We start from the raw sequence: 27,453 nt of genomic DNA on the forward strand, positions 1-27,453 counted from the left end.
AGGGTCTGTTTCTGTGCCGTACACCTCTATGACTCCATGTCTCTCCCCTCTCCTCAGGTTAAACTGCCACTAGCTGTCTTTCCCTATGGCCAGGTAAGAATATAATGACTTTTTTGTGAAGACAATAGGTAAGTTACGTGCTGCAGGATCCCTAGCCTTTCATCTGCTTTTGTAGTCACTGTATGACTCGTCCAGTTCGGTTTCTGATCAATGGAACTTCAAAGACCCAGTCCCAAAAAGGTAACAATCTTTTAAAACTCAGAACTATTACAGCAACATGATACCCCAGTTAAAGTCTAACTTTATAAATATTCAACACAACTTTCCATTCGACATAAGTGCAGATGCAGACTACTCAGCCAATCAAGTTCACTCCAATTTTCAATGAGATTATGTCTAATCTGATAATTGTCAACTCCACTCTCTAGCCTTATTCTCAAAACTGTTTTTCATTTCATTATTTTGTACTCATTTCCTCTACTCATGATGACCAAGATCCCATATGCTTTGGTAGCTCTCTTTCACTATGTCCTGCCAACTTCAAAGATTGGTAAACATGCACTCCCAGGCCCGTTAGTTGCTGCACTCTCTTTAAGGACTGTGCTATGAAATTGATAGTACCTGCCACTATGCCTTCTGCTAAAGGGCATTAAGGTCCCTATTGTTTCAGGATGAAAAAAACGTAAGAATAAAAGCAAATTTTTCATGGTTCAGTTCCATTAATTGGACTCTCTTCTCAAGTATAGTTTGCCCAGGGCAATGCAAAACCTTCACAGGAAAGTACTCTCCAGTTCTTGCTACATGCTTATTAGCACAGCATATGGCTAGAACTTGAAAGCAGCAAGTCTTGCTCACACCCAGTCTCTTTTAAAGTTTCATTGTGTTCTTTTTATTCCACTCAATGTATTTTCAATCAAATGTCCAGGATGTTATTGACACAGACAAAATAGGATCAGAAGGAGACCATTTAGCCATTTGAGCTAGCCCTGCCAATCGATATGATTATGGCTGATCTTCCAATTTAATACCCCATTTCCACTTTCACCCCATACCGTTTGATCCCTCTAGTCCTAAGAGCTATTTCTATCTCCTTCCTGAAAACATTCAATGTTTTGGCTTCAACTGCTTTCTGTGGTAGAGAATTGCACAGGCTCACCACTCTCTGGGTGAAGAAAATTCTCCTCTTCTCAGTTCTAAATGGCCTATCTTGTACCCTTTGACTGTGACCTTTACTTCTGGACTGCTGTGTCATCGGGAACATCCTGCCTGCAATTATCCTATCCAATCCTGTTAGAATTTTATAAGTTTCTACGAGATCCTCTGTTATTGTTCTAAACTCCTGAGAATATAATCCGAGGCGAAAGTGAGAACTGCAGATGATGGAGATAAGAGCCGAGATTGTGATGTTGGAAAAGCACAGAAAGTCAGGCAGCATCCGAGAAGCAGGAGTCAATGCTTTGGGCAAAAGTCCTTCATTAGGAATGAGAATATAATCCTAACAGAACCTAACCTTTGCATACTGACTTCAATACTCTGGCATATTACAAATATTACAGTTAATATATCTTCTTCCACTCTGCTGAGGACATGCAGGTCCTGGGCCTCCTCCATCGCCGCTCCCTCACCACCCGACGCCTGGAGGAAGAACGCCTCAGCTTCCACCTCGGAACACTTCAATTCCAGGGCATCAATGTGGACTTCACCAGTTTCCTCATTTCTCCATTCCCCACCTTACCCCAGTTCCAACCTTCCAGCTCAGCACTGTCCTCATGACTTGTCCTACCTGCCAATCTCCCTTCCCACCTATCCGTTCCACCCTCCCCTCTGACCTATCACCTCCATCCCCACCCCCATTTACCTGTTGTACTCTTTGCTACCTTCTCCCCAGCTCTCCCCCCCCAATCACTTACCTCTCCATTTTGCAGGCACTCTGCCTCTATTCCTGATGAAGGGCTTTTGCCCAAAATGTCGTTTTTACTGCTCCTCGGATGCTGCCTGACCTGTTGTGCTTTTCCAGCACCACTCTGATCTAAACTTTGGTTTCCAGCATCTGTAGTCCTCACTTTCGCCTATCTTCAGTTTGTAGCCTATTTTATATTTTCCATAACTAAATATTACAGAATGACTATTTAAACATTTTGCCTTTCATCCACCTTAACGTTCACTGTGCCACTTAACCCTTTCTCTCTTGGCATGATTCTGGAAATGCATTTTGAACCTTTTTATTCTGCATGCTTGAAACGTTTTTTCAGTTAATCTTTTCTAGAATCTTATTTTAGTTTTATAAGAAGAAACTTTGCTTGCTACCCTGCTTATGTCTTGGTTTTGATCTTTATGTCGCCATTGTCTACAGGAATAGTGTCAGAAGACTGGAGGCTAGCAAATATTGTCCCCTTGTTCATGAAATGGAGTAGAGATAACCCTGGTAACCATAGACCAGTGAGCTTTACTTCGGTTGTGGCTAAAGTGTTGGAAATGATTAGAAAAGATAGGATTTATAATCATCTAGAAAGGAATAATTTGATTAGGGATAGTCAACACGGTTTTGTGAACGGTAGGTTGTGCCTCACAAACCTGATTGCATTCTTTGAGAAGGTAACCAAACAGGTGGATGAAGGTAAAGCAGTTAATGTGGTGCATATGGATTTCAGTAAAGTGTTTGATTAGGTTTCTCATGGTAGGCTGTTGGAGAAAATACAGAGACATGGGATTGGTGGTGATTTAGTGGTTTGGATCAGTAACTGGCTAGCTGAAAGAAGACAGAGGGTGTTGATTGATGGGAAATGTTCACCTTGGAGTTCAGTTACTAGTGGTGTACCGCAAGGATCTGTTTTAGGGTTACTGCTGTTTGTCATTTTTATAAATGACCTGGATGAGGGCGTAGAAGGATAGGTTAGTAAATTTGAGGATTACACAAAGGTCAGTAGAGTTATGGAACGTGCCGAAGTATGTTGCAGGTTACAGAGGGACATAGGTAGGCTGCAGAGCTGGGCCGAGAGGTGGCAAAATGAAGCTTAATGCAGAAAAGTGTGAAGTGATTCACTTTGAAGGAGTAACAAGAATACAGAGTACTGGGCTAATGGTAAGATTCTTGGTAGTGTGGATGAGTAGAGAGATCTCGGTGTCCATGTGCATAGATTCCTGAAAGTTGCCACCCAGGTTGATAAGGTTGTTAAGAAGGCATATGGGCTGTATTCTTTTATTGGTATAGGGATTGAGTTTCGGAGCAATGAGGTCATGTTGCAGCGGTACAAGACTCTGGTGCAGCTGCATTTGGAGTATTGTGTACAGTACTGGTCGCCGCATTACAGGAAGGACATGGAAGTGTTGGAAAGATTGCAGAGCAGATTTACCAGGATGTTGCCTGGTTTGGAGGGAAGAAGGTTGAGACATGTCTTAATAGAGACATACAAGATGATCAGAGGATTAGATAGGGTGCACAGTGAGAGCCTTATTCATCGGATGGTGATGGCTAGCACGAGGGGACATACTTTTAAATTGAGGAGTGATGGATATAGGACAGATGTTAGAGGTGGTTTTTTACTCAGAGTAGTAAGGGCGTGGAATGCCCTGCCTACAACAGTAGTAGATTCGCCAACTTTAAGGACATTTAAATGGTCATTGGATAAACATATGGATGATAATGGAATAGTGTAGGTTCGATGGGGTTCAGATTAGTTTCACAGGTCGGCACAACATCAAGGGCTGAAGGGCCTGTACTGTGCTGTAATGTTTTATGTTCTATGTTATATCTAACACCAATTTTTATGCATAATCTTGGATGTTCAATCATTTGCCTCAATAATCAGTTCGACTGAATCATTTTTAATCAATATTTTTTGAAAATATTCAAACACTATCCTTGTCTATTTCAAGACCATTTTCCCAATTGCCCCCACATTCTCAAACCCTTAGAAATTAAATTCTTGAAGACTGGGATATCATTACTGTTTTAAATGAATTCTTAGGTGTCTGTTTTGACTGAGTCTCTTGACTCTTAGTTAGAATTTAGTGGGCTCAAGGTCCACTCCAAGCATTTGAGCACAAAGTCTATGATTGTATGTCAGTGAAGTACTGCATCAATTCTTTGTTTTGAGATCTGATTTAGCCTCTCAGATGAATGCAAAACATCCCACTGCACAGTTTTAAAGATGAACGAGGAAGTTTTCCTTGGTCAGCTGGCCAACGATTGCACCTCTGATGATCTCCTCATTAATTGGATTGCTGCTGTGCCTGTCTGATCCTGTATTACTGTATGCAAATTGATTGATTGCTCAGTTTCTTAAATTGTAACAGCAACCAGCTTCAAAAGTACTGCATTAGGTACAACAGATTTTGTGATGTCCCCCCTGCCCTGCCAAAAAGTAATCTAAATTCAATTTTTTTTCTGTGTACTATCCAGTCCAGGATCATTTATACGATAATAAATAAAAACAGAATGTGCTAGAAAAACTTAACAGATCTGGCAACATCTGTTGGGACACAGCATTTAGATTCTACATCAGATGAGCTCTTCTATAATTTCTTTCTCAACTAAAGTCCAGTTCCTTGATTATTTTATCCAAAGTGGTATTCTGTGTGTCCAATATTATGAGGGGCATAAATAGGGTAGATAGGAAGAAACTTTTCCCTTTACTGTAGGAGTCAATAACCAGGAGGAACAGTTTTAAGGGATGAAGCAGAAAGTTTATCAGGGATTTGAGGGGAAAAAAAAATCAGACGATAGCTGGAGCTCATTGCTTAAAAAGGTGGGAAAGTTGGGAATCTTCAAGTCATTCAGAAAGCATTTAGATGAGCACGCGAAAAGCTCTTAATATACAGGGAAATGGGCCAAGTTATGGATAATGGGGTTGGAATGGATAGATGGTTGATGAGGGTAGTGGGCACGATAGGCTGAATGGTCTTCTTTCCGTTCTGTAAAAACTCTATGCAAGCAAGACACTTCAGATGTTGGAAGTTTGTAAAGTGAAAAATGCAGCATCAGTGGAAAGAGAAGAGTTCGCATTTGCATTCAGTATGACTTCTTCTGCGACATTCGACTCAAAATGTTAACACTGTTTCTCTCTCCAGCATTTTCTGTGTGCTTTTTGTAAAATAAAAACCTCTTTCAACTGTAGAGGAAAACAGCACCAAATGAAAACTCTTTCCAGATGAGGTAAACACCACTCCAAAAAGAAGTGTTGGAGAAATTCAGCAAGTGTGGCAGCAACTGTGGTGAGAGAAACAGGTAATGTTTCGACTCCAGTGACCATTCTTCAGATCAAATACAGTCCAAATGAGCCTCCGATTGTTGTTCCCCCCCTCTCTCCTCCTCCTCAGTGCTCAGAGACAATGCAACTGGAATTGTCCTGTTCCCACGTTGCAACCTTGTCCTTCACACTCTCAGGGACTCCGTGTGTGAAAGCACGTGCCGCCAGGGCGCCGAACCAGTGATTGACAGAATGGCGTCCTCCAATACGCGAGCACGGAACGGAGCACTGTTCGCTTTTGGAATATGGCGTCACAACGCACCTGGGCCAATGGGTGGTCGGAGGGGGCGGGGATTGGGGAGACGTAGCGCTGCGCCTGAGAAACCCACTTCACCAAGGGGGGAAAAATATAATAATGAGACGAGAGTCTAACCGGGTAAGAAAGAGTGAGAATAAAAAAAGATGCAAATTCTTTGAATAGAAGAAAGTGAATAAAAAGTAGAGAAAGCGGGAAATAAAGAAAAAGGGCAGAGGTAGCAAAAAAAGGGAGAGTGTGTGTGTGTGTGAGTTGTTTAAATCTCTTATTTCTCTTGAACAGAAACGAATGATCAATGCAATCAGCGTTGCTTGGCGGCTGCAGTGCAATAGGGAGGAGAGGGTAGTGGTGGCTGCTCGTGTGGGGAAACCGCCTCCTCGTGCCCCCGGGAAACAATGTTTCGCTTTCGTTTGTCTGATTAGCAACTTTGTAGCTTCTGATCCGAGACTGGAAACATTGTGTTCCTGCTCAATGTTATTTTGTAGCTTTTATATAGTGTCCCGCGTTCTTATCGCAATGTAACTTTCTGTGTGTGTATATGTGCATGCAGTGGGAGGAACAATTGGACATAATAGCAACCAGAGAGAGCATTGCATTTCAAACGATACGAGGGGTGAAAAGTAAGATTTCAATTGCTAGTTTGCATTTCAAACATTTGCTCGTTTGTATTTTGAATGCATCTTTTTTGACTCCCATCTAACTCAGGCTGTGGTTCCTCTTGCTCGTAAATTTCTAGCCTTTGCGCGCAGGTTGTTTGGCTGCTCGCCTCTCGGAACAAAATCGACTTTGGCTTTTCCCCTCCATCTCGTCATCTGCAAAGCCCAGAAAGTTTATTTTTCTCTTTTTCTCTCCCTCCCTCCCCATCCTTTCTCGCACATGCAATCACACCCCATTCCCCTTTCTAAACAAAAACAAAAAAAAATCTCATTTCATTTGTTTCTCTGCTTGTTTGAACTGAGTGTAACACCGTCAATACATTTTGCTTCCATTTTGACTTTATTGGGAATTGCCCAACTACACAGTTGCAAAGTTGTCTTGAGACGGGAGAGGGGCTGGGAGCTTCAGGTTCCTGCTGTTGTATCAAAAAGTCAGGAGGCGGCCGCCGCCGCCAGCAGCCGAGGACAAGGCGAAGGGAGTGTTTGAGGAGGAAGGGCGAAGGTTGCATATGGAGGGGCAAGTTGTTGGCTGGAAGGAAGTGTCCTGAACGAGGAGGTTGAAGTGGAGGAGGGGTAATGGGGGTGAAGAGGAGAAAGTTGTGAGGACCCTCAGGCAGTTTCCGAGACAGACAGCGCCGCGTAACGGAGGGTTACAAAAGGTCAGCAGTGTCCCGGATCTAGATTGGATACATTGTGGCTTCTTTTTTTTTGGTTAAAATGTCACGATGCTGAAAGTGAGAACAGCAATCTCTCCCTGTGGACTCTTGATTTTTTTTCTCTCTATCTCTCTCTCTCTCTTCCCCACCCCCACTCCGCCCCCGTCAAAAATGACACTGTAGACATTCTACAGAAACTTTTCAGATGGAGAAAAAAAACCTCGTTGTTCATTATCTGCCCCTTTTCTAACAAAAAAAATCTTAAATATACATAAGCCAGCCAAACAAACATACGCTGGCCAGTAAGAGCAAACTGTATTGCTTTTTCCATGTGTGTGTGTCTCTCTCTCTCTTCCCCCCCCGCCAAAAAAAGTTTGTCATTTGACACACTTCGATCAAATGCATTTATCTGGATAATCAAAACAAAAGAAATCGAGATTTTTATTTTGCAGCGCAGATGCCAAAACATACCTTGTTTCAATGAAAGTTTCTGATGCTGTTGGGTTAGCTGAGAACTAGTCCAGGTTCAATGGTCTTGTTTGTGGGCAGAAAGGTTAAATCTGCGAAGTTTTTTTTGCATTAAAAGTTGGATATTGTACCCGCTTGAATAGAGATCCAAATTACCCACTAGGGAAAATTTTATCAGGCCTTTTTTTTGGTTGAGTAGGGATTTTTTTGCACATGTAGTACTGATGTTTTGTTTCTTATGATCAGAAAGATGTGTGGTCATCCTGATGAGTGTTTGTTTTGAAGCAAATTGCTTTTAGTATCGAGAGATGTGGAGCCTAGGAGTTTGAGGGGGAAATCGATGTCGGATTCATTCATTTTAAGTACCTCCTGTTGCATAATGATGCCGCTAGTACAGTGATTTCGTGTTGTTCGTTTGTGCATTCGTGTGTTTTTGCAACTCGAAGTCTGGTGAATTGTTTAAAATCGAGTGCGAAAGAAATAAAACATTAAACTTGGGAATTCGTTTCTGATTTTCCATGTTTCTAGGCTTGTGTAATTTTGTCAAAATGCATCACCAACAGCGAATGGCTGCCTTAGGGACGGACAAAGAGCTGAGCGATTTACTGGATTTCAGTGCGGTAAGAGAATCCATTCATGGCAGGTGCTGAGAAAGGCGAGTGAGTGAATGTGCACGGCAAAAAAAATCTCAAGTCCAGCCAGGGCTAGTCGACAGGAGCGTTGCCAGTTAAAGACTTTTCTGTTGGCCTTTCATAATGCTCTGTGTATTTTAGCAATCCATCCACAATAAGGGAAAAAAAAGAAGCCTTCAACCCCCACCCCCCCAAAAAAATAAACAAGTCACATAACACTCCACTCAGTTCTAATCTCTTGATGTGCTAACAATTGTTTTCGAGGATCGCGTTTAAATAGAGCACTTTCTGAGGTTGCTGGAGGAATATCCTCTTTGAGAAATGGGTTTCGGAAGTTTGGTCAGGAGAGTAGTGCCAGGCGGAAATATAGCCGGTGGCGATTTCAACCCTTTTCTTTTTTTCGCTGCTTTTCTCGCTCCTTAACGTTTGTGCTCGCAGATAAGTGGCTGGAAGAGTTAATCGGTAATCAAATCCAATACTCGTGAAAAAAAAGGGGCGCAGGCGTGTTTATGGTAAGATCTGTGCGAAGAAGTGCTGCGAAACTTCTCTTATCGACTTTTGTTTAATTTATTTTGTTTTTTTTTAATAAGGCTAGTGGTGGAAACGAGTTGCCACTACTGTGTTGCGTAAGAAAAGGAGATGCTGTCTTTTGAAAGTCTGGGATGAGAATCGGAGGTAATTTGTTGAGCAAGCAGTGACTTTTTTTAACAACATTTTTTTCCCTGTTTTTTTTGGTAGATGTTTTCACCGCCGGTGAGTAGTGGGAAGAATGGACCAACCTCCCTGGGAAGTGGCCATTTCGGGGGCTCAAGTATGTAAATCACTACTTTGGTGTTGATTCGTGTCTAAAGCAGTTGTGTTTTATTTATTCCGTGGGTTTTGAACTTTCTTTCCCAGGAAGCCGGACCGATCCGAGTCGAGCACGTTTAGCTTGGCTTCCTAGACCTATCTTGTAAAAGCAGTTGAAGTAGCTCGCTTGTAAACGGAATATCTTCCATGAACACTGAGGTTGTTTCGTTACAACATTAACATGAGTCGAACTTGTCTCATTTGGCAGATAGACCGGAAGCAATGATTGTGTAGCGACGGGGTAATTTTAAACAACAAAAATACTACTGAGATACTATTGAAGTTATTTGTTTAGACATTCCCTCCCCCATAAACAGTACTTTTGCTTTAAATTATTGTAGCCTTATTCGTTAGCATTGAACGCTCATGTGCCTGATTTAGTTGGGGGAAAATATGGAGTTGGGAGTGAATAGAAAGGCTACCTGTCTGTTACAGGTACTTGTGTGCGAATGCTTTGAAGTCACTTGATGTGCAAGTCCGTTGATTCAAGTCATTTGTTACAGAGCTAGAGCGATTGGTTCAAAGCAACATAGGACCGTTAAAACTCTGATACCAAGAGGATTTTTTTAAATGATAAAGGGTCTTTACTTTTCAGTCAAGTCTTGTATAAATTCTAAGAACACCTGCTGTTTAGAAATTTGTGGCAGCAATGAAGGGTACACAGAGTTGTATAGGTCAGATTTTAAATTCTGAGGAATTCTTTGTTTATTTGATTCAAGGTCGTGAATATTGACTATACTATAGAATTTTATGTCAGGGTATCCTTTTTGTTTTGAAAGTATGGATGTTGAGTACATAAGTGCACTATCTTTAACCACAAGTTATTTTAAACACACGCAGAGCTGTTGGATACATTCATTTCTTTGATTGAAAAATGTGTACATGTTTATGTGATACATTGTGTTTTGTAAAGCATTTGCTTCCCCTTGAGGAATTGTTCCAGACAAATTGCTTTAACAAAGCAATCTTAAAGTTTTTGAGATGGGGTGAGCCTTTGTAGCTGATATAGTTACAGTTTTTTCATATGTAAAGGAGAAACTTCACAAAAACACGGCACTCTAATATGACGAAATTTTGAAAGCTGCCTTAAAGACTGAATCATGCAGCCATTTGAGATGCATTAATATTTTATATGTACTGTAGTGACTGATTTTGTTTAGGAAATGCAAAGGTTTTTGACCCTCTTTCACCGCCCCCTCCCAACTCCCCAGCTTTAATTTGCACTGTAGGGATTGTATGTGCTTTTAGATGGAGCATAATTTCAAACAGTTGTCAGTAATTATTTTAGAAATGTGCATCAAATTAATATAGTTGGGTTGCTTTTATACTGAAAGTTTGTGCAAAAGCAGATGGACGCAGTGTAATTTTCCACATTGATGAGTTGTATCACTTTTTTTATAAAACGTATGAAATTATAATGCAAGTCTGTATTAAGATTCATGTGAAAATGGAAAAAAAAGGCCTTATCTGAATTTCTGCAATTATTTCCTGTCAAATAATTTTTTCTCTGGGGGTAAAAAAGTTTTGAATTTAGGATAGAATCTTTGGAAATAAATCAATTCTCCATATTGAATTCAGACAGTTGCCTTTTCAGAGTTCTTTTTCTTTCAAAATAAATTTGCTTTACATTGTATGATCATGTTGTGTGCATTGTGACTGCCATGGAAAATTTTGTACTCAGCGCATCTTAGTACAATTTTTGTGCTTTATTGAGGTGCTAAAACTAACGTAAGCAATTTAAAAAGGGTATCTGAGACCTCAATTATTTGTTAGCCTTTTTTAAAAATTATTAAAACTTCCTTTAACTTTTAAAATTTTTTTTTGCGTGGTAATTGAGAAGTGCTCGGGTATATATCACTCATGCTGTTTTGATCTCACACCACATCTCCCCCGGTCACCCCAGTGTTTGCCCCCACCACCCCTCCCTCCATTTACCCCACAATACTTAGCAGGTGTAGATAGTTGTGGCTTGAATCTTATTTTTTCCTTCTGATTGTAGTTTCTGCTGGAAAACCTAAAATTAGTGCAAAGTAATGAGGCCAGGGTAGAGCAGGTAGTTTTCTCTGGCTAGCACAGGTGTATATTCTTTCATAGATATGATTTTCTCGGATAGGTGAAATAAAAATGACATTAGTTTTTCTACATTAAATTCATTTACATATGAAAGTATCAATTGTGCAACTTATGTAATTGAGGCATTTTTATATTCTCAAAGTTGTTGTCTTTTCAAAAAAAAGCTTGCATTTCCGAGAAGACGTTACTGAGTGACATTTTTAAGCCCTGAGTTTCATACCATGTGAATTCCTCTTTTAAAGTCAATGGACTGTTTATTACTCTGGCCACAATTCTGTTTCCACAAAAGTGGAATTAATTTCTTGTCGTGGTAAATTGTTGGCTTTCTTCTTTTAAAATCTATAAAAGGTTATTTTGAAATAGTAATCCACAATACCCCTGTGAGAGTGACAAAAACTTCATAAAATTGCATTTAGGTGCATTTTGGTGATATTTTTCTATAAGTATGATTCCTCAATAATTGAGAGATTTTTTTAACTGTAGTGAATTTTCAGCCTTTTCCTTGGCAGCCATTCCCTTACACTTGTTCTTTCCCGGTTGGAAGGGCGATGCCGACGATTCCTGTTAATTGAATGATTTGTGGCGATGTAGCTTGTTTTTATTTTTGTTTGATTGTATGAAATCAACAGGAACAAATGTGAAGATATTTGTTACCTGTGTATTATTAAACAGTGTAGAATAATATTTTTAGATTTGTAATATGGCTTAAATGCGTCTAAATGGAATTTGTTGCATTCTTATTGAAAGCTACAAGTGCAATATTAAATAAGAACTGGGCTCGTAATGCTTGTGTGAAAAAAATTATTGATTTTTGATTTGCAAATGTGGGGTAGTTAAATGTGTAATGAAACTTTGGAAATAAAACCAATAATGTATTAATTAGAACAAATAAATGCAGTGGATTTCAATCAAATTTTGTATTACTTCTAAATGTTTGGAAATATTTTTAGTTATCGTTTCAATATAGTCAGTTTCTGATTGTGCCTAGACACATCTCCTCTCAGTAGGAAACATAGCATCTATTTGACTTCAGAATATTATTTTTTTTTCTGAACTGCAGTCTATTTGTTAGCTGTATTTATCAATTTTCAGGAAGTGTCACAATATTTTGTAGATGAAATACCCCCATTACAATGTTCTTCACTGCTTGTCACATCATCTCTGCAAAGTATAGATTTGGCCAGTAAGACAATAATGAAAAGCTATAACACTGAATACATTTTTTTGTGGAAAAAAAATGTGGTTTCATGTTTTTCAATAACTCAGTTGTAGACTATCTATAAGGATGACTAAAATTAGTTGCAAGCTTGTATGGGATATTTTTAATCTGAATTAACTTGTTTCTGTTTTATGGGGATAATCTTATATTCTGTTAATTAATTTGCTTTTAAATCTTCAAAGTGTTGATTCCTGACTGCCCCTATAAAATTTGTGTTAAATTGAGTAATTACTAGGAGCAAGATGGGTTTCTTGTTCATTCTCTGATTGTTGCACTGTAAATGTAAAAGTCAGGTTGGTAGGTTAGGCAGGCCACAAGTAACATTTTGTATGAGCAATAATGTAAAACTCAGCCTGGGTAGCCCAAAGAGTCTTATTCTTGTATTTCAAGAGATTCTTGCAACAGAATTTGGCCTGGCTGGTTCAACATTTTCAATTTCATTGCAAATAACATATCTCTTAATTACTTTTGCATATGTCATCTTGATTTTCAAACTCTTTCATTTATATGTAGTAGAGTTTTTAAAAGTTCTGGTGTGGCTTCATAATTTAGATGTCCAAGCATGTTAGTTACAAGTGATGTATAACTAAATACTTTTTCATGAAGTAAACATCCAACTTTTATTTTCAATATATTGTGAGAAATACCAGAATCAAAATCTTATCAGTTTTGATAATATTTGTATGTATAGAGGAAACCCTACCCACACTGATTTGCTTGATCCTGGAACATATCTTCAGTTGTGCCATCCTATCCTTTGGCTGATGAAAAAGGTCGCCTGACAGCTTTTTGGCTAACCCCTAATATGAGGAACACCATTAATCATGTCTGTTTTTTTTTCCCCTCTCTTGGAACCGTAGCCTCTTTTGTCCAAGTAAGAAGGCTTTGTTGTAATGTTTTATGTTGACACATCAGAATTAGCACACTTAACATAGTCTATATTGACAGTTCTGTAGTGGTGAGGTTTGGAGAGACAAGGTATGGGGAGCATTGGAAACTGATTTCAACTCAGTTTCTGAAGGCAATGTCATTCAGATGCAGCTCAGGACTTGTATTTCCGACCTTAGTAGAAATAAGGAATGCTTATTAAAATTTGTAAATTCTGGTTAAATACAGTCAGAACCAAGAGCTGTCATGAAGTTGTTAATGGCTTGAATGTGGCAGTTGTCTGTCAGTAGTATGTGTTATTTTACTGTATTGAATTATTGCTGGATTGAATTAGTGAGTTTGTTAGGAAAGACATTAGTCTTAGGTATGCAAAACCAAACTGATCTGAAGAACAGCTGATGTAAAGAAGCTGCATCTATTACTTTTGCCTTGCTGGTAATATGAATTTTTGGTTAGACCGATTGAACACAACGGTTGCTCATTATAGTTCAGATTGAGATAATACACTCATTGTTTATGCTGATGAGCATGGTAGGCTGTAGGGGAAAAATAACAGCCTACCTTTTCTTAAGTTCACAATTTAGGGGAATGGGCTATTTGCTCTCTTCCTTGTTCTGAATAAGATCAGAAATATTTAAAGGAATCAATACACTGATTGTGTTGGGGCAGCCTTTGCAAAATTGTTTGGCTCTTTACATGACCACGCGTAATTGATTGGATTTCTGTGCTGCAATGATTGGGATAGCTATTATTTTCTTCCTTTTACATTCTATTGTTTCTGAAAAGCAAAATACAAAATATAAAACATCCACTTACCAGCTATTCAGTATCTGCAACAGAACTTTGCACCAAGGCAGTGTTATTAATATGGTTAATTTTGTTTTACCGCATTGCATTGTCTTTACCTTTTGACCAAGTGCTGCCTTTTGTTATGTGAAAGGTGGCTCCTTGGGCATAATTATGTTGCTAAAATGCCTAGTTCTGTTTTTCAAAGTGATGGCATGTATGCTATTTGCCCTTTCTAGTAAGGGCTTGGCATATGAACAGAGATCTTATGTTAGGGAATTTTGAATTGCTGGTCAAAGAAATTATTTAATAGCTGCCACCTCAATGTAATTTGAAAAATAATACCCAGAAGCAGCAGAGAATTAAGACTTGAACTGTTGTAGTTGTCTGCGTTGGGCTAGAGGACAGTTGTATTAGTTCAATAATAGTTTTATGTAACATTTGCATATTTTCTGTTTTTTGTGTGATATTTCCACAGTTGACTTTGGCATCTTTCACAATTTTCTTGAAAGCTCAGTGCAACTTGCTTTCTAATGTATGCTCATTTGATTTTTCTTTTGAACATGTTTTTCATCTGTTGGTTGTGTTGCTTGAATCTGGTGTCTTTTTTTTGAAAGGAGTTCCTCTTATTCTAGCACTGGCTTTTTGCACATTTGCTGGCAACTTTTATTTTCAAGTTAGGATGTGTAAACCATTTGGATTGGACTTGACTTGCTTTTAAGGTTTAAAAAAAATCCTTTGATGTTTTCTTTGATCTTTTCAGCTTGTAAAGAACTGTATACAGTAACGTTTAAGATGAAGTAGCACTATGTCTTGGTGTATGTGAGTCTTTTTCTCTTGTTTCATAAATTCTACCTCTTTTAACCTTTTGATTTTCTGAAAGTTACCGTTTGGCCTAGTGTGAGCCATCTAACCGGCTGCTTTTCCTGTTACTTTAGGGCTTTTAGGAATAATCATGGCTTAATGAGAAAAGGAAGGTGCTGAAGTTGCATGCAAGCCAGCTTTCCAAATGTGCAATCACCCCACAGTTGTAGTCATGCAAAATATTTATTTTGCAGCGAGAGGGATGCAAAAAAGAACTACTGTACCTACTGCACTTTTCCAGTGGAAAATAAAATACTCTTTTTAAAAACATCCAAGGGAAAAATATGTAGTGGTCAGCATGAGCAGCAGTGTTATTATATTATGTGGTGTAAATATCTTTTGGAAATACTTGTCACTGTTGCTAGAAGCATTACATATTTCAAGTCAAATTATTCATATTGAAAAAAGAAGTGCTGAACGGTAATGAAAGGAATGTTTGTTTTGGTTTTTTGATTTGAAGGACTTTATAAAAAAATGTTCATGAGCCGTGGGCATTGCTGGACAGGGCATATGTTGCAGAGAGGCCCACAATGCTGTTTGAGACAAGTTTCACAATTTCGACCCAGTGGTCTTGATTTATAATTCCAAGTCAGGATGGTGTGTGGTTTGATGGGGGACTTGCAGGTGGTTTTGTTTCCATGCATCTGCTACCCATGTCTTTCTGTGTTGTAGAGGTCCTGGATTGGAAAGATGCTATCAGAGGAGCCTTGGTGAGTTACTGCCGTGCCTTGTTGTAAATGGTACACACTGCTACAACTCTGCTTGGGCGGTGGTGGGGTGTCAAAGAAGTGCCTGCTTTGCTCTGAGTCGTATTAAGCTTCCTCAGTAGTATTAGAGCTGCACACGTCCAGGCAAGTGAAAAGTTAATAAAAATTGGACACAAACCTTATTATTGAGATTCCCTTGAAGCTGTTTTTCTTTCATTCTCAACCATTTATTTCCTTCTCCTGAAGCCAGTGTTTCATGCAGGAAATTTTGTTCTGCTGGTTCTGGCCATTTTCTTATATCTTGTATGTTTTTTGTTTGAAATTCTGTCAGTGTAGGATATTGTCACATGCCCCATCCAGCATCAGTGGACGGACACAAATAGTGTGAATTCTGACGACTGATTTTTGTTTTTATTCATTTAAGTCCTGTACTTAATTGATTGTGTGTCTTAGTACAGGGTAAAGTACAAACTTCAGAGTCTTCTGATATGTGTTCTTCATGCTACATTAATGTATCTATCCACTCTTGCATTGTATTTGGAGTAAGGGTTTTCAAATTGTGACTTAAAAAAAAAAATGAACGATGCTGGTATATTTTATTCGTCATACTGTTTTGCTATTTTTATCTAAGCAATGATCAAGATCTTGACCGGGTCTTGAAGCAGGGCCTTAACACTGTTTTGTCTTGCCTCATGCGTATGAATGTCATTGTGGGGGCTACATGTTAAGTTTGCATTCACGGTCCTATTTATTTGCATATAGTCGAAACAAATAGATCTAAGATTTGTGCACCAAAAATTGCAACTTCCAAAGTCTGTCCTTCCGAACTAACCAAGCACAAACCAGATAAATCTGAAAATAACACATTTTAATCTCAACTAAGATTGGGCTTCAATAACTTAATTGCCAGTTTTGGCAAGCTCTTTGTAGCTCTGGAATCAAAAGTTCAGCCACTCCTGTCTCTAAGGTCTGTTATGGAGTTTGATTGGCTGATACAATTAAATATGAAATGTAATGGTCCCACTCGCTGCTCCATTCCCAAAGAATGGTGTGAATACACAGTTCTTTGTTAAAGGAATGAATTTCTTAAGTTTTACTTTGGCAGTGAGGTATTTTTGTTTCCATGTCAGCTGTGGCTTCGTGATCATGGAATTGTAAAGTTATGGTTTTGAGATCTTTTGGACAAGACATTAAGCCAAAGCTTTGTTTGTTCTGTAAGCTGTAAAAGATCCCTCCGGGACAAAGTAATGTGTATTGTGTGTTTTTAAAAAAAAACAGGTTGACACTTCTTCAGTCTAGTACTGAAAAGATGCTTGCTTTTGGGTGCCTACTTATTTGGATCCTTAAAATAAAATCCCATAGTATTCAAAAAACAACAGTGAAATTTTTCATGGGTGTCCGAAACAATTATCTCTCAAAAATGCCACTAAAACACATCATCTCTTCCTACTATGTCCCTGTTACATTGGTAACTACACTACAAAACTAAGTCATTGGCTTTGAATTGTCCTAAAGGATGTGAAAGGTTCAAATTAAATACAAATTCTTTATTGTATAATGTAGAAACAAGATAATATTTCCATGGAAAACTTCATTGGGTCTGACTTCTAAATCTGTCCAATAACCTTACCTTTGTGGAATCTATGGTAATCAGACATTGAACTTTAATGTATCAACACCCAGAGTTGTTTGGAGATGGTGACTGAGAGTGCCTTAGTTTCTTCTTTTATTTACCAGTCATTGTTTGTTTGTTTCTTTTTGTAGAATTTCCAAAATAGTTTCTTGGTTGATTAATTTCTCTTTAACTCAATTGTCTGAAAGACTTTAAGAATGAGCTACTGCTGGAAGCATTTGTTTGCTCTTCTCTCCCCAAAATAGAGAGAATTAATATAATTATATTTTGTAAAAATTTAAAGAACAGAAAAAAAACCTGAATTTATTTAGTTCCTTTCACATTCTGTTGTTTCACATTTTTTAATACAGTGAGGATCATGTCAACATGTTCCTAAACTAGCCTTTAACAGTTTAGAATTGTATTTCCTTGTTTATGCTGTAATAACTTTGGTTTGACATAATGCTTCCGTTTATCTTTTAGTATTTATCGCTCTGTAATGTTCCCTTTCAGTCAAGGATTCTAAGCCTAAACTTGATTTATAACTGTCACCTTGATGTTATTGACTTATAAGTGATCATCTTATGCATCTGTGTTGCTATGGGCAAGACTTGGCTGAATTGTGGTTGAATTTGCAATGCTGGTGGACAAAGATCCTTGCCATGTGTCTGGATCGCATTACCCCATGTTCTGTTAATTGTTTTGTCGAATATCCTGCTTTCTTATTTTTAAATCCGTGGCTATAGTAGCTGTTAACCATGATAGAGAAAGCAGTCCACATGACTGACACTTTTTACCACCAGCGTAAATGTCCACTCTTCTTTCTTCCTTTCCCCCCCCCCCCCAACCAAAAAAAAAATCAATATTTTTGTTTTTGTGGTGTGTATAAGGTACAGGATACGTTGCAGTCACTCATCATGGCTATGAAAGCACTCTTAAAACCGGTGGCCTCCCACCTAGAAGAGCAAAGGCTTCAGAAGCGTGGAACAAGACACTGTTAAAACAAGGTCACATGCAAACTGGAGCCATCAAAGTATAGACACACATAAACTGGAGGAAGAACACCTTACCTTCCACCTACTACAGACACATGGAATACCGTTGCCTCTCAATTGTGCCATTCTAACTTAGGTGCATGTAAATGTTTCTTCACCGCATCAAAATCTTGGAACATCTTACTTAACAGTAGTGTAGGAGCATCTGCACTACTAACTATGTCAAGTCATTGGAAAAAAAAATCATTTTTGAGTGTTGCTACCTAAATTCTCCAAGGTTTTTGTGCGATAGCTACTTGTGCCTTTTAATTAGATCTTCTGCAAAAGACTCATTTATTCATTTATGAAACTTAGATTTTCAATTTCAGTTGTGGGGAGTTCAAACCAAAAATGAGCTTGTCAAAGGAGAAGAAAGTCAATAAAAAATATTGAGAAACTTTTATAAGACCATAAGACACAGTGGTGAAAATAGGCCGTGGGTCTCACTGAATGGCCTTTCTGGTAATCCTCTGCTCCACTCTCCTGCCTTTTTCAGTAAACACTTGATTCTCTTATTGATTAAAAATCTGTCTATCTCAGCCGTGAATATAACAAACCAGCCTTGTCAGCCCTCTTCAGTAAAGAATTTCACAGGTTCACTGTTTTGAGAGAAGAAATCCTGCTCATTGCTGTCTTAAATGTGTAACCCCTTAGTCTTAAATTAAACTCTCTGATCCTAGCCCCTCCCTCAAGGGAAACTTTATTCTTCTAGGTGGTGGAGTCTACAGGTTTTGAAAGCACTATCATAGCCATGAGTGACTGCAATGCATCTTTGTAGCTTGTACTCTCCGCAAAAACAAAATATTGGTAGGGGAAAAGAGTTTATGCCGGTGGTAACACGAATCATCTAGACTCTAAACATTAGCTCGCTTTCTCTCTGTGGATGCTGCCTTACCCGCTGTGATCTCTAGCATTTTTTTTTTTGTTTTCAGCACAACCTTCATGACTACCTTGACAAGTCCCCTTGCATGGAGAAAGTGAAGTGTGCAGATGCTAGAGATCAGAGTCGAAAAATGTGATGCTGGAAAAGCACAGCAGGTCAGGCAGCATCCGAGGAGCAGGAGAATTGACGTTTTGGGGAAATGAAGCGCATTTCATCATTTCTTCTTCATTCCCTTTCGTCCCAGTGTCTTGTATCTTTTAACAAGGTCACCTGTCATACTTCCAAATTCCAGTGAATCCAGGCCCAACCAACTCCAATCTCTCCATTAAAATACATTCATAGCTGGTTTTGGCCCATAAACCCCTCTTCATTGAGGTGGTTGCAGGAAATGCATGTTCTGGGAAGGATTAGCAAGGTGAAGGAGTCTCCTTGACCTTGAATTGGTGAGAAGGGGTTAGTTAACTTTCACAAGGGTGTTTTCGGTTAATCTAACATGATAAAATGATTGTTTATAGTGTACATAATTGCTGTGCAGTGCTCTTGGAAATTTGAATAGGGAAACTGGGAATAGAAACTGCAAGTGAAGTTTTTATTAGGCAATGGCAGGCAACTGGAAACAGTCTTTTTTTTGGCAGATAGAATGGAGGTGTTCTGCAAAGCGGTCAGCCAGTCTGCGCTTCATTTCCCCAAAGTAGAGGACACCACATTGTGAACAGCAGAGGTCACGAGTGTGCATACTGCAATGCATGGCACTGGATGTGGCTCTCAGAATGAAGTTGTCCGAGGAATGTTGAACGTTACAGAGATACCTGTGATCCTGTGTGGATTCAAAACATGAAGGATAGAAATTGAGTTGGAATCCACGTGGGGTGAGTCTGAGCTGGAGGCAGTTGCTGAAGATGAGCTGTGGTTGTGGAAATGAGTTTTGGCAAATGCCTTGTCAAACACCAGGAGTGACAGTAAAATTAATGACAATGAACTGGAAAAAAAATTGGAATGGAAATCCTGTCTGAGAGAGGAGCAGAACTTCTTTGAGGTGTGCATACCTGGAAGAGATGTGGCAGTGAGTTAAATACTAAATAAAATACTTTTGTAGGGTAAAATCCCTCTTGGTTCTGTTCTGGTTGAAGTGATTCAATCATAGACTTGTATCAGTCAATACTTTGGCTATTTTAGATTAGTGTCTAGACTGCTCTTAAGCAAATAAACTTTTCAGTGGTGAGTCATATTTACTTAAATTGAATAATCTTGTTTCATTATAGATGTATTTACATCCTAGAAGATTTTTATTTTATTTTGGACTTTCTTCTTTTAAAGTGAAGATCATTCATAGTTATTTGCTTCTGTTGAAGCACTAAATAGAAGTTCCATGCTTAAGGTATCAATAAAAATGATTATATTGACAAATATGGATTATCATTGTACTTGAATGTGCCATTTGGCTTGGTAGGTGGCATTGACTCACTGCCAGTTTCAAGAAGATGCATGTCCTGAATATTTTCATGACAGGCATAAAAATATTTCCTTTGTGCTATAGCAATGTCTGCTTTTATTCTTTTAGTAAAACAAATAAGTGCATTAAATTGTTGTAATATTCTTCAGCCATTCACTGCTATTTTAGTGTTATGAACCAGTTTACACACCTTCAATATATTTTAAGAAGATAGCTGAGACCCCAATGTTTTCTTTACTTTTAAAGGCAAGTGTAAGGTGTTTGTAAGCCGGATGCAATTCGATTGGTCATACTACCAAACTTGAAGCAAAACACTTTGTTCTTACATGATAGTTAAAATGCAAACAAAAGAAAGAAAAATTGTAAAGCTCTATTGGAACCTTAATGGAATAATAGATTAAACAGCAACTGCTCCAATACAGTAACATCTTATAAAGAAATCTTTGACAAAGGCAAATTCAATAAAATAGATTGTCTGGCGTGCAATTTTAGCCACAGGAAGGAACTCCAAATGTTCATACTCATAGATGTGGAAACAGACCTTTTGGTCCAATTAGACCATGCCAACCATGTTCCCAAAGTAAACTTGTCCCACCTGTTTATGGTTTGGCCCATATTTCTCCAAATCTTTTCTATTATAGCACTTATCCAAATGTCTTTTAAATGTTGTACCTGCATCCATTGGCAGTTCATGCCACACACGAACTACTGTGTGTAACAAAAAAAAAGTTGTTTCATGCCCTTTTTGAAACCTTTCTCCTCCTACCTTAAAGATATGCCCTTTAGTTTTGAGCTTCCCATCTTAGGGAAAAGACCTTTTGTTATTCACCTTATCTATGTCCTTCATGATTTTATAAACCTCTATAACATCACTCCTCAGTCTCCTATGCTTCAGTGGAAAAAAACTCCCATCTATCCAGCCTATTTTTTTGTAACTCAAACACTCCATTCCTGGCAACATCTTTGTATATCTTGTCTGAATCTTGTCCAATTTAATATCCTTCCTCTAGCAGCATGACCAGAACTGCACACACTATTCCAGAAGAAGCATCACTAGCATCCTGTAGAATCCCCAATATGAAGTCCCAACTCCTATACTCAAAGGTTTGAGCAATGAAGGCCAGCATGCTCAAGGCTTCTTAACCACCCTGTCTATCTATGATGCAAATTTCAAAGAATTCTATCCCTGAACCCCTAGGTCTCTGTTCTCTAACACTACTCAGGCCCTACGATTAATTGTATAAGTCCTGTCTTTGTTTGTTTTTCCAAAATGTAATACCTTGCATCTACCTTGTATCTATATGTACACAATATTTTATTATAACTCACATTTTTAGTTGTAACAGAGAGGAATAACAGCTTCCACATCCAGCTTCAATAACCCAGCAACTATTGAAAGCTAAACTAAAACCCTAGTTCTGTGGGAGCTTCACCCCACTCCCTTCAGGCTGCTTCTATTATTCCAACTTATATAAAAAAATCAAGGCCTCATAAACTGTTAACATTATTGGCTTGCAACAGACCACTCAACACTTCTATCTCAACCTCTCTTCATTTTAAGAAAAAGGAGAAAATACACCTCTTAAAGCCTTAGTATCATCTCAGCTGTCTTTCACAGTCAGTAGTCATGTCAATGTAAACCTACTCTGTCTGTCTTCACTGTCTGAGGGTAAGAGGTTTTTATATGAACCTTCTTTGTTACCACAGGTCTTGCTTGAAATAAGTAATTGCAGATGTGGTGTGACATAATTTTGCACAAATGACTTTTTTTTTTGTCGTGTTGAGTTGCCTGAAGTTCAGCTGTCTTACAAACTGTGACTGTACTTTGCAAAGCTAAATATGGGAGAGTGATTCAGTTAGTTCATGCACCCAAAACCTGGGATAAAGGTGAAAGTAACTTTATGTACACAAGCAATGTGACCAACATGAACTGCGTGAAAATTTTGTGTGATCATTTGAACCTTGAAAGGAAAACAAGCAAACAATACAGTGCAATGTGGAGAGAGAGTTTTCAGCTGCATAGCACTGTGATGAAGTGCCATAGTCATGCCTTGCACTAGTTTTGATGCTGTTGAGAGAAGTTTCAGATGAAGCGATGCATTGCATAAGGTGTTTGCAGAATATGAAATGTAATGGCTTATTTGTGATTTTTCTTAAAGCCAGTTGATACCAACATGCTGCATAAGCCTCGTGGCATAACTACAAGCAAATCAGTAAATTTGTGTTCGACTGGCAGATGTCAATTTTCTGATTAAATATGTTTTAACTTCCCACTAAGACTGGGATTTGAGATTTTTGCTATGGTTATTCTATTGTGACTTTTTATCTTCGGTTGAAGAAAACACCTTTTTAGACCATTTAATTTTATTAACTTGGCATCAAAGTCATCAGTTGCTGTTTTTCTTTAATGTTATAAATTCAAAAATGTTACAGTAAGCTTCATGTGCCTTTTCAAAAACAATTACTGTATTTATGTTCAAATTGCTCCTTAAGCTGACAAGTTCATGTGGCAGATATTCACACTGGAGACCTTATAATTTTCGTAGCTGGTCTATAATTAGATGCATTTTCTAAGTATAATTTTGAAGAGAAAATTCACAACATTTGGGAAAATGCTTTTACAGCTTCAATGTGTTTCTGTTAATGGTATAATTTAATTTTTGTGGGGAATCGTATGTTTCAGTAAAAAGTTTTCCTTAAACAACATCTCCTGTTTGTTTTGCCAAGGTTTCTCTCCTCTTGTTGTGGGGTCTCAGAAAATTTGCATTTACTTAGAGTTGTCTTATGTAGGATTCTTTGTCAGAAATTTGTAGAAAATTCAGTTTAAATGGATTAATCACATTGTGTTTATGAAAATACACATCCTGACAACTTTTTTTTTGTTCTCCACTTTTTTTCTTTTATGTAAGTTCAACAGTCAGGCCTGCTCAGTATGACGGAAACTTGTCCTTGATAACAGAAAAAGTTAGAAGTGCACAACATGAGTCCTCTAATAGCACTGGCAATTACAGGCTTTAGAACTTTGAGGTTACTTTTCTGAAAAAGCATTTGCCACCTAAACATACCAATTCCAATACCTGAAATATAAACCTATCTGTCAACTGATGACTGAACTGTATTGTGCTTTAAAGTATGTTCTGTTCATTTAATAATTTAATTGCTTTTTAAAATTTTAAAAATCCTCCAGTCTGGAATATTTGCATTGTTTCTGTGTTTTATGGTAGTTTTAGTCCAGTTTAAGAATAAGTTATTAAAAGATCAGTTTTATAAATACAATACTATTGAGGTTGACATTTCTACTACCTCTGTAGCATCTTGCTTTGAAACCTTAACTTGGAGCATCCAATTTTTGTTCATACCCCCCTGAACCATTGTCAGCTTGTCCACCTCTGTCTGTCTTTGTCTCTCTCCCTCCTCCCACCCCATACCTCCAAACAAAATGTCATTTGTTATTTTCTAAAAGTAGGACTAATGTAGTTGATTACATTTTGTTTTTCTTGTTGAGTGTTTACATGGATTTTAAATTTGACCGGATACACCATGTCAATATATTGCTTTTATGTTGAGCTGTTAAAATACCTTGCATTAGTATGCATTCCCATTCGCATCACAGTTACAAGATTCAAACTTCTCTTATTTCTTGTAAGTTTTAATTTTGGGGAAGGAAAAAGAGTTGTAATATTTGCCCCCTTCTCTTCCTCCACAGGTTCTACTCCCTTCGTGCATCACTGTCCGATGCAGTTTGCTTAACTAAATAACCTCTTTGCATCCCTTTTTTTTAATCAGGAGTAACTGCAACAGAGCCAGGTTGAAGTGTTTGTCATTTCCATTTTCCTTCCTGTTGTGTATTCACTGGGCAAACTAAACCGACTGACTGTTGGTATGCCTGGTAGTTCAGACTAATTAGTGATGTTGCTAGTTATTAGCTGTCAGAATGAAGTCCAGAGAAGACTTGGAGGATGAGGTCTGTTGTTTCTGTTCTCATTGAGTTGTGCAAATTGTTGTCTTCTGAGTTTGCTATAATGTCTGCCAAATATGTATACATTATTTTGAAGTATGATGGACTGTTTGGGGGTTTTGATGAAAATCATCATCGAGATTCTGGGCTAATACATGATCTTAACCTGGGCAAATGACATTTTCTTTTTTTTTATTGCTGTCTTTATACCCAAGATTGAACACTATAAGATTTCAAAAACACTTACAATTAATAAAGTGTATGAGTAAAACAAAAACATTTGTTTTCATGTTTAACTGGTTTATTTATGACCAACAAAATTAGCTATTATATGTGATGTTAATGTGCATTTTAAGTTGAGAGCTGCATGACCTGCACAATTACTTTGTATTATTGATTTCGCCATCTTTATTACTTTATTTAGTCTTGGCCTCCTGACAGCACCAAAAATATCTTTTATGACTCCATTTTGATGATGAGATTAATTTGGGAATGTTTTTGGCTGATTGAATGCTTTTTTTTGCTTTTTAACTGCATGTGTTACTCTTTGTAGTTGATTTGTACTATAGTATGGAATTGGCAGTGACCTTAAATTTTTTTTTAAGACTTAGATGATGATTTTCATCCATGAAATAAATGGTGATTGAAAACGTCTTGCATTCTTTCCTAGTGCAACTGATATTCAAATGAATAAAGTAGTTAATGTGGAAAAAAGAAATACTAGGAAGCAAGAGATGACTTCATCTGATATGTGGGAAAAAACAAAATTAGTGTTGGTTTCTGTGCCTGAATACACAGAAGTCATTTTCAAAACCTTATGTTTATCATGTCCTTTTTAAAACAAGAAAAATTACTTGGAAATATTGAGGCCCTGATATTATGTGCTCAATAATCTTGTTCTTTCCCAAACATCAGATGAAGACATCTCTTGCTTCCTAGTGTTTCTTTTTCCACATTAATTACTTTGTTCATTTGAATATCAGTTGCACCAGGAAAGAATGCAAGATGTTTTCTATTACCATTTACCTCAAGGATGAAAGTAATCTAAATCTTAAAAAAAAATGTCACTGTCAATCCCAGACTTCAGCAAAAATCAATTACAAAAAGTAACACATGTGGTTACACAAACAAAAATAGCATTCAATCAGCCAAAATCATTTCCAAATTAATCTCTCAATCACTTTTCGGGCAAGCATTTTTCAATTCCAGTTACATGATATGTTATCTCTGTGATCATAAATGCATTTTTTTATTTGGATCCTTTTGGTGAGCCCATCACTGTTGCTAATAGATGTTCACTGGTTAATAACATTGTACTAGCTACTTAAAGTGCACCACTCCATGCAGAAAGCAAGGTTGATCTCTCCAGCTCTAATGTCGAAATTATATGGCACCTTCCATACATAGCACCATTTTAATTAATGCAAAAGACTTGGGAGATTTGTCAAATGAGAGTCAGCACCACCCAGGGCAAGAGAAAAATATACTGAAGAGCCTGATAATACTCCTTCAGAAATAGTTTTTTTTTAACAAAGAAGAGTTTTTTGAAAGTGGTCTCTGTATTACAAAAGTAAAAGGATTCAGGAAGAAAGTTAAAGACCTTTGATGAATCAAGATGAATCAAATTGCAATATTGGAGAAAGATCTATGGATCAGAGGGCAGGAATGTTGTAATGAAGTCAATCACAGGGGAGAGAAGTTGTGTCTTATGGCTTTATAAATATATTCAAGGCTGGCATATACTTTTTAATCAGTAAGGCAGTCTACAGTTATGGGCCAAAGAGAAGGAAAGTAGGGTTGAGAATTATCATGATCTCATTAAATGGCTGAGCAGATGGATGGGCTAACTGGCCTACATCTATGGTATTATGTAGATTTTATAGACCAGGACATTTAGAGTCAGTGCAGTGAAGGACAAAAGCTGGTGAAAACTAGCAAGAACAACACTTCATCTTTAACTGTACCATGTGAAAGAACCAGATGGATTAATTTATATGAGGCAGTTTTCCCTGTCGTTGTGCAGCAGTGTTTGATCCCATTGTCATGGCATTGCCAATCTGTGCATAGAGGTTCAAACAAGACCATAATTTGTAGGAACAGAAGTAGGCCAGTCGGCTGATAGAGTCTACTGTGCCATTCGGTGAAATCATATTTGATCTGATAATCCTCTGTGTTCCTGCTCGTTTTCCATATCCCTTAATTCCCTTGTTGATTAAAATTCTGTCCATCTCAGACATGAATATACTTAATGACCCAGCCTGTCTGGTAAAGAATTCAACAGATTCACAACCCTCTGACAGAACAAGTTCCTCTTTTTATCGCTGTCTTCAATAGGTGACCCCTTCATCTACAATTATGCCCTCTGATCCTAGACACTCCCACATGGGGGAGCAACCTTTCTGCATTATCCTGTTGCTCCTCCTAAGAATCTTAACTCTGTACTAGTGCCAGGGCCTCATGACCCATCCTCCCACATTGACCTTTGAGCTACATATTTAAGCCTTTGACTTTATTTGCCCCATGCCAGTTTGCATATGGCTCTAGTTGTAATCCTGAGACTTTTCCTTGGAGATTTTGCTTCATAATTTAGCTCCACACTGTTGTTGTTCTTTCAGCAGAGCCACCTTTTCTAGTGCTGTCAATGCCATTGGTGCTAGCATGAATAATGAGTTCTGAATGTAAGCTCGCTGTTGTAGACAACATTAACCATTCCCTTAATTATAATGTTCCACACAGTTTTGAGAAATCGTACAACTGTTGCTCAATTACATGAGTCAATGCTGCCTCTAGTTCTCTATACCTCCCTCAAATGCATCACACTACTGATCTCTGATCATTGCCCAGCTTTCAATCACCTAACCCGAGAGGTGTGGTTGCCAAAACTTTGTCTAGAGCAAAGGGTCCAGATAACATCCCCTTCCTTGATTTGAAAATGTCTGCAGCTGAGATTCTAGCTCCTCAATTCTTCTCTGAAGTTTCCTGAGTTGTAAGTATTTAATACAGATGTGTTTGTCCTGTCAGTTTGGCATCCAGCAGTTACCATGTGCTGCAGCAGCAAGCAGGACACAACAGCTTCGCTTCTCTTGGATGTCGCCACTGATGATGTTACCTAGCCAGGTAATGAAACGTCTGGATATCAAACCTACAGCTCAGCGAGCAAACCTACACCCTAAACCTCAACCTGAGCTACAAACCTTGCAGCAACAATAC

At 38.1% G+C, this 27,453-nt stretch overlaps 1 protein-coding gene across 9 annotated transcripts in view; it reads left to right on the plus strand.

Moving 5' to 3' along the window:
- The first annotated feature begins 5,555 nt into the window (after positions 1–5,555).
- Positions 5,556–27,453, plus strand: part of LOC140479798 (transcription factor 4-like) — a 607,832-nt gene continuing 585,934 nt past the window's right edge. For 2 of the 9 annotated variants that reach the window (XM_072574010.1, XM_072573978.1), the window contains exons 1-2: positions 7,814–7,905; positions 8,656–8,728. In XM_072574010.1, the coding sequence (XP_072430111.1) occupies positions 7,834–7,905; positions 8,656–8,728 (145 nt within the window). In that variant the 5' untranslated portion in view covers positions 7,814–7,833. Of the gene's footprint in view, positions 5,626–5,994; positions 6,126–7,575; positions 7,906–7,986; positions 8,430–8,468; positions 8,544–8,655; positions 8,729–8,988; positions 9,008–27,453 lie in introns of those variants that run through there. The other 7 variants (XM_072573999.1, XM_072574019.1, XM_072574047.1 and 4 more) reach the window with 7 other exon arrangements.

Source organism: Chiloscyllium punctatum, chromosome 1, assembly GCF_047496795.1.
Source record: "Chiloscyllium punctatum isolate Juve2018m chromosome 1, sChiPun1.3, whole genome shotgun sequence".
NCBI lineage: Eukaryota > Metazoa > Chordata > Chondrichthyes > Orectolobiformes > Hemiscylliidae > Chiloscyllium > Chiloscyllium punctatum.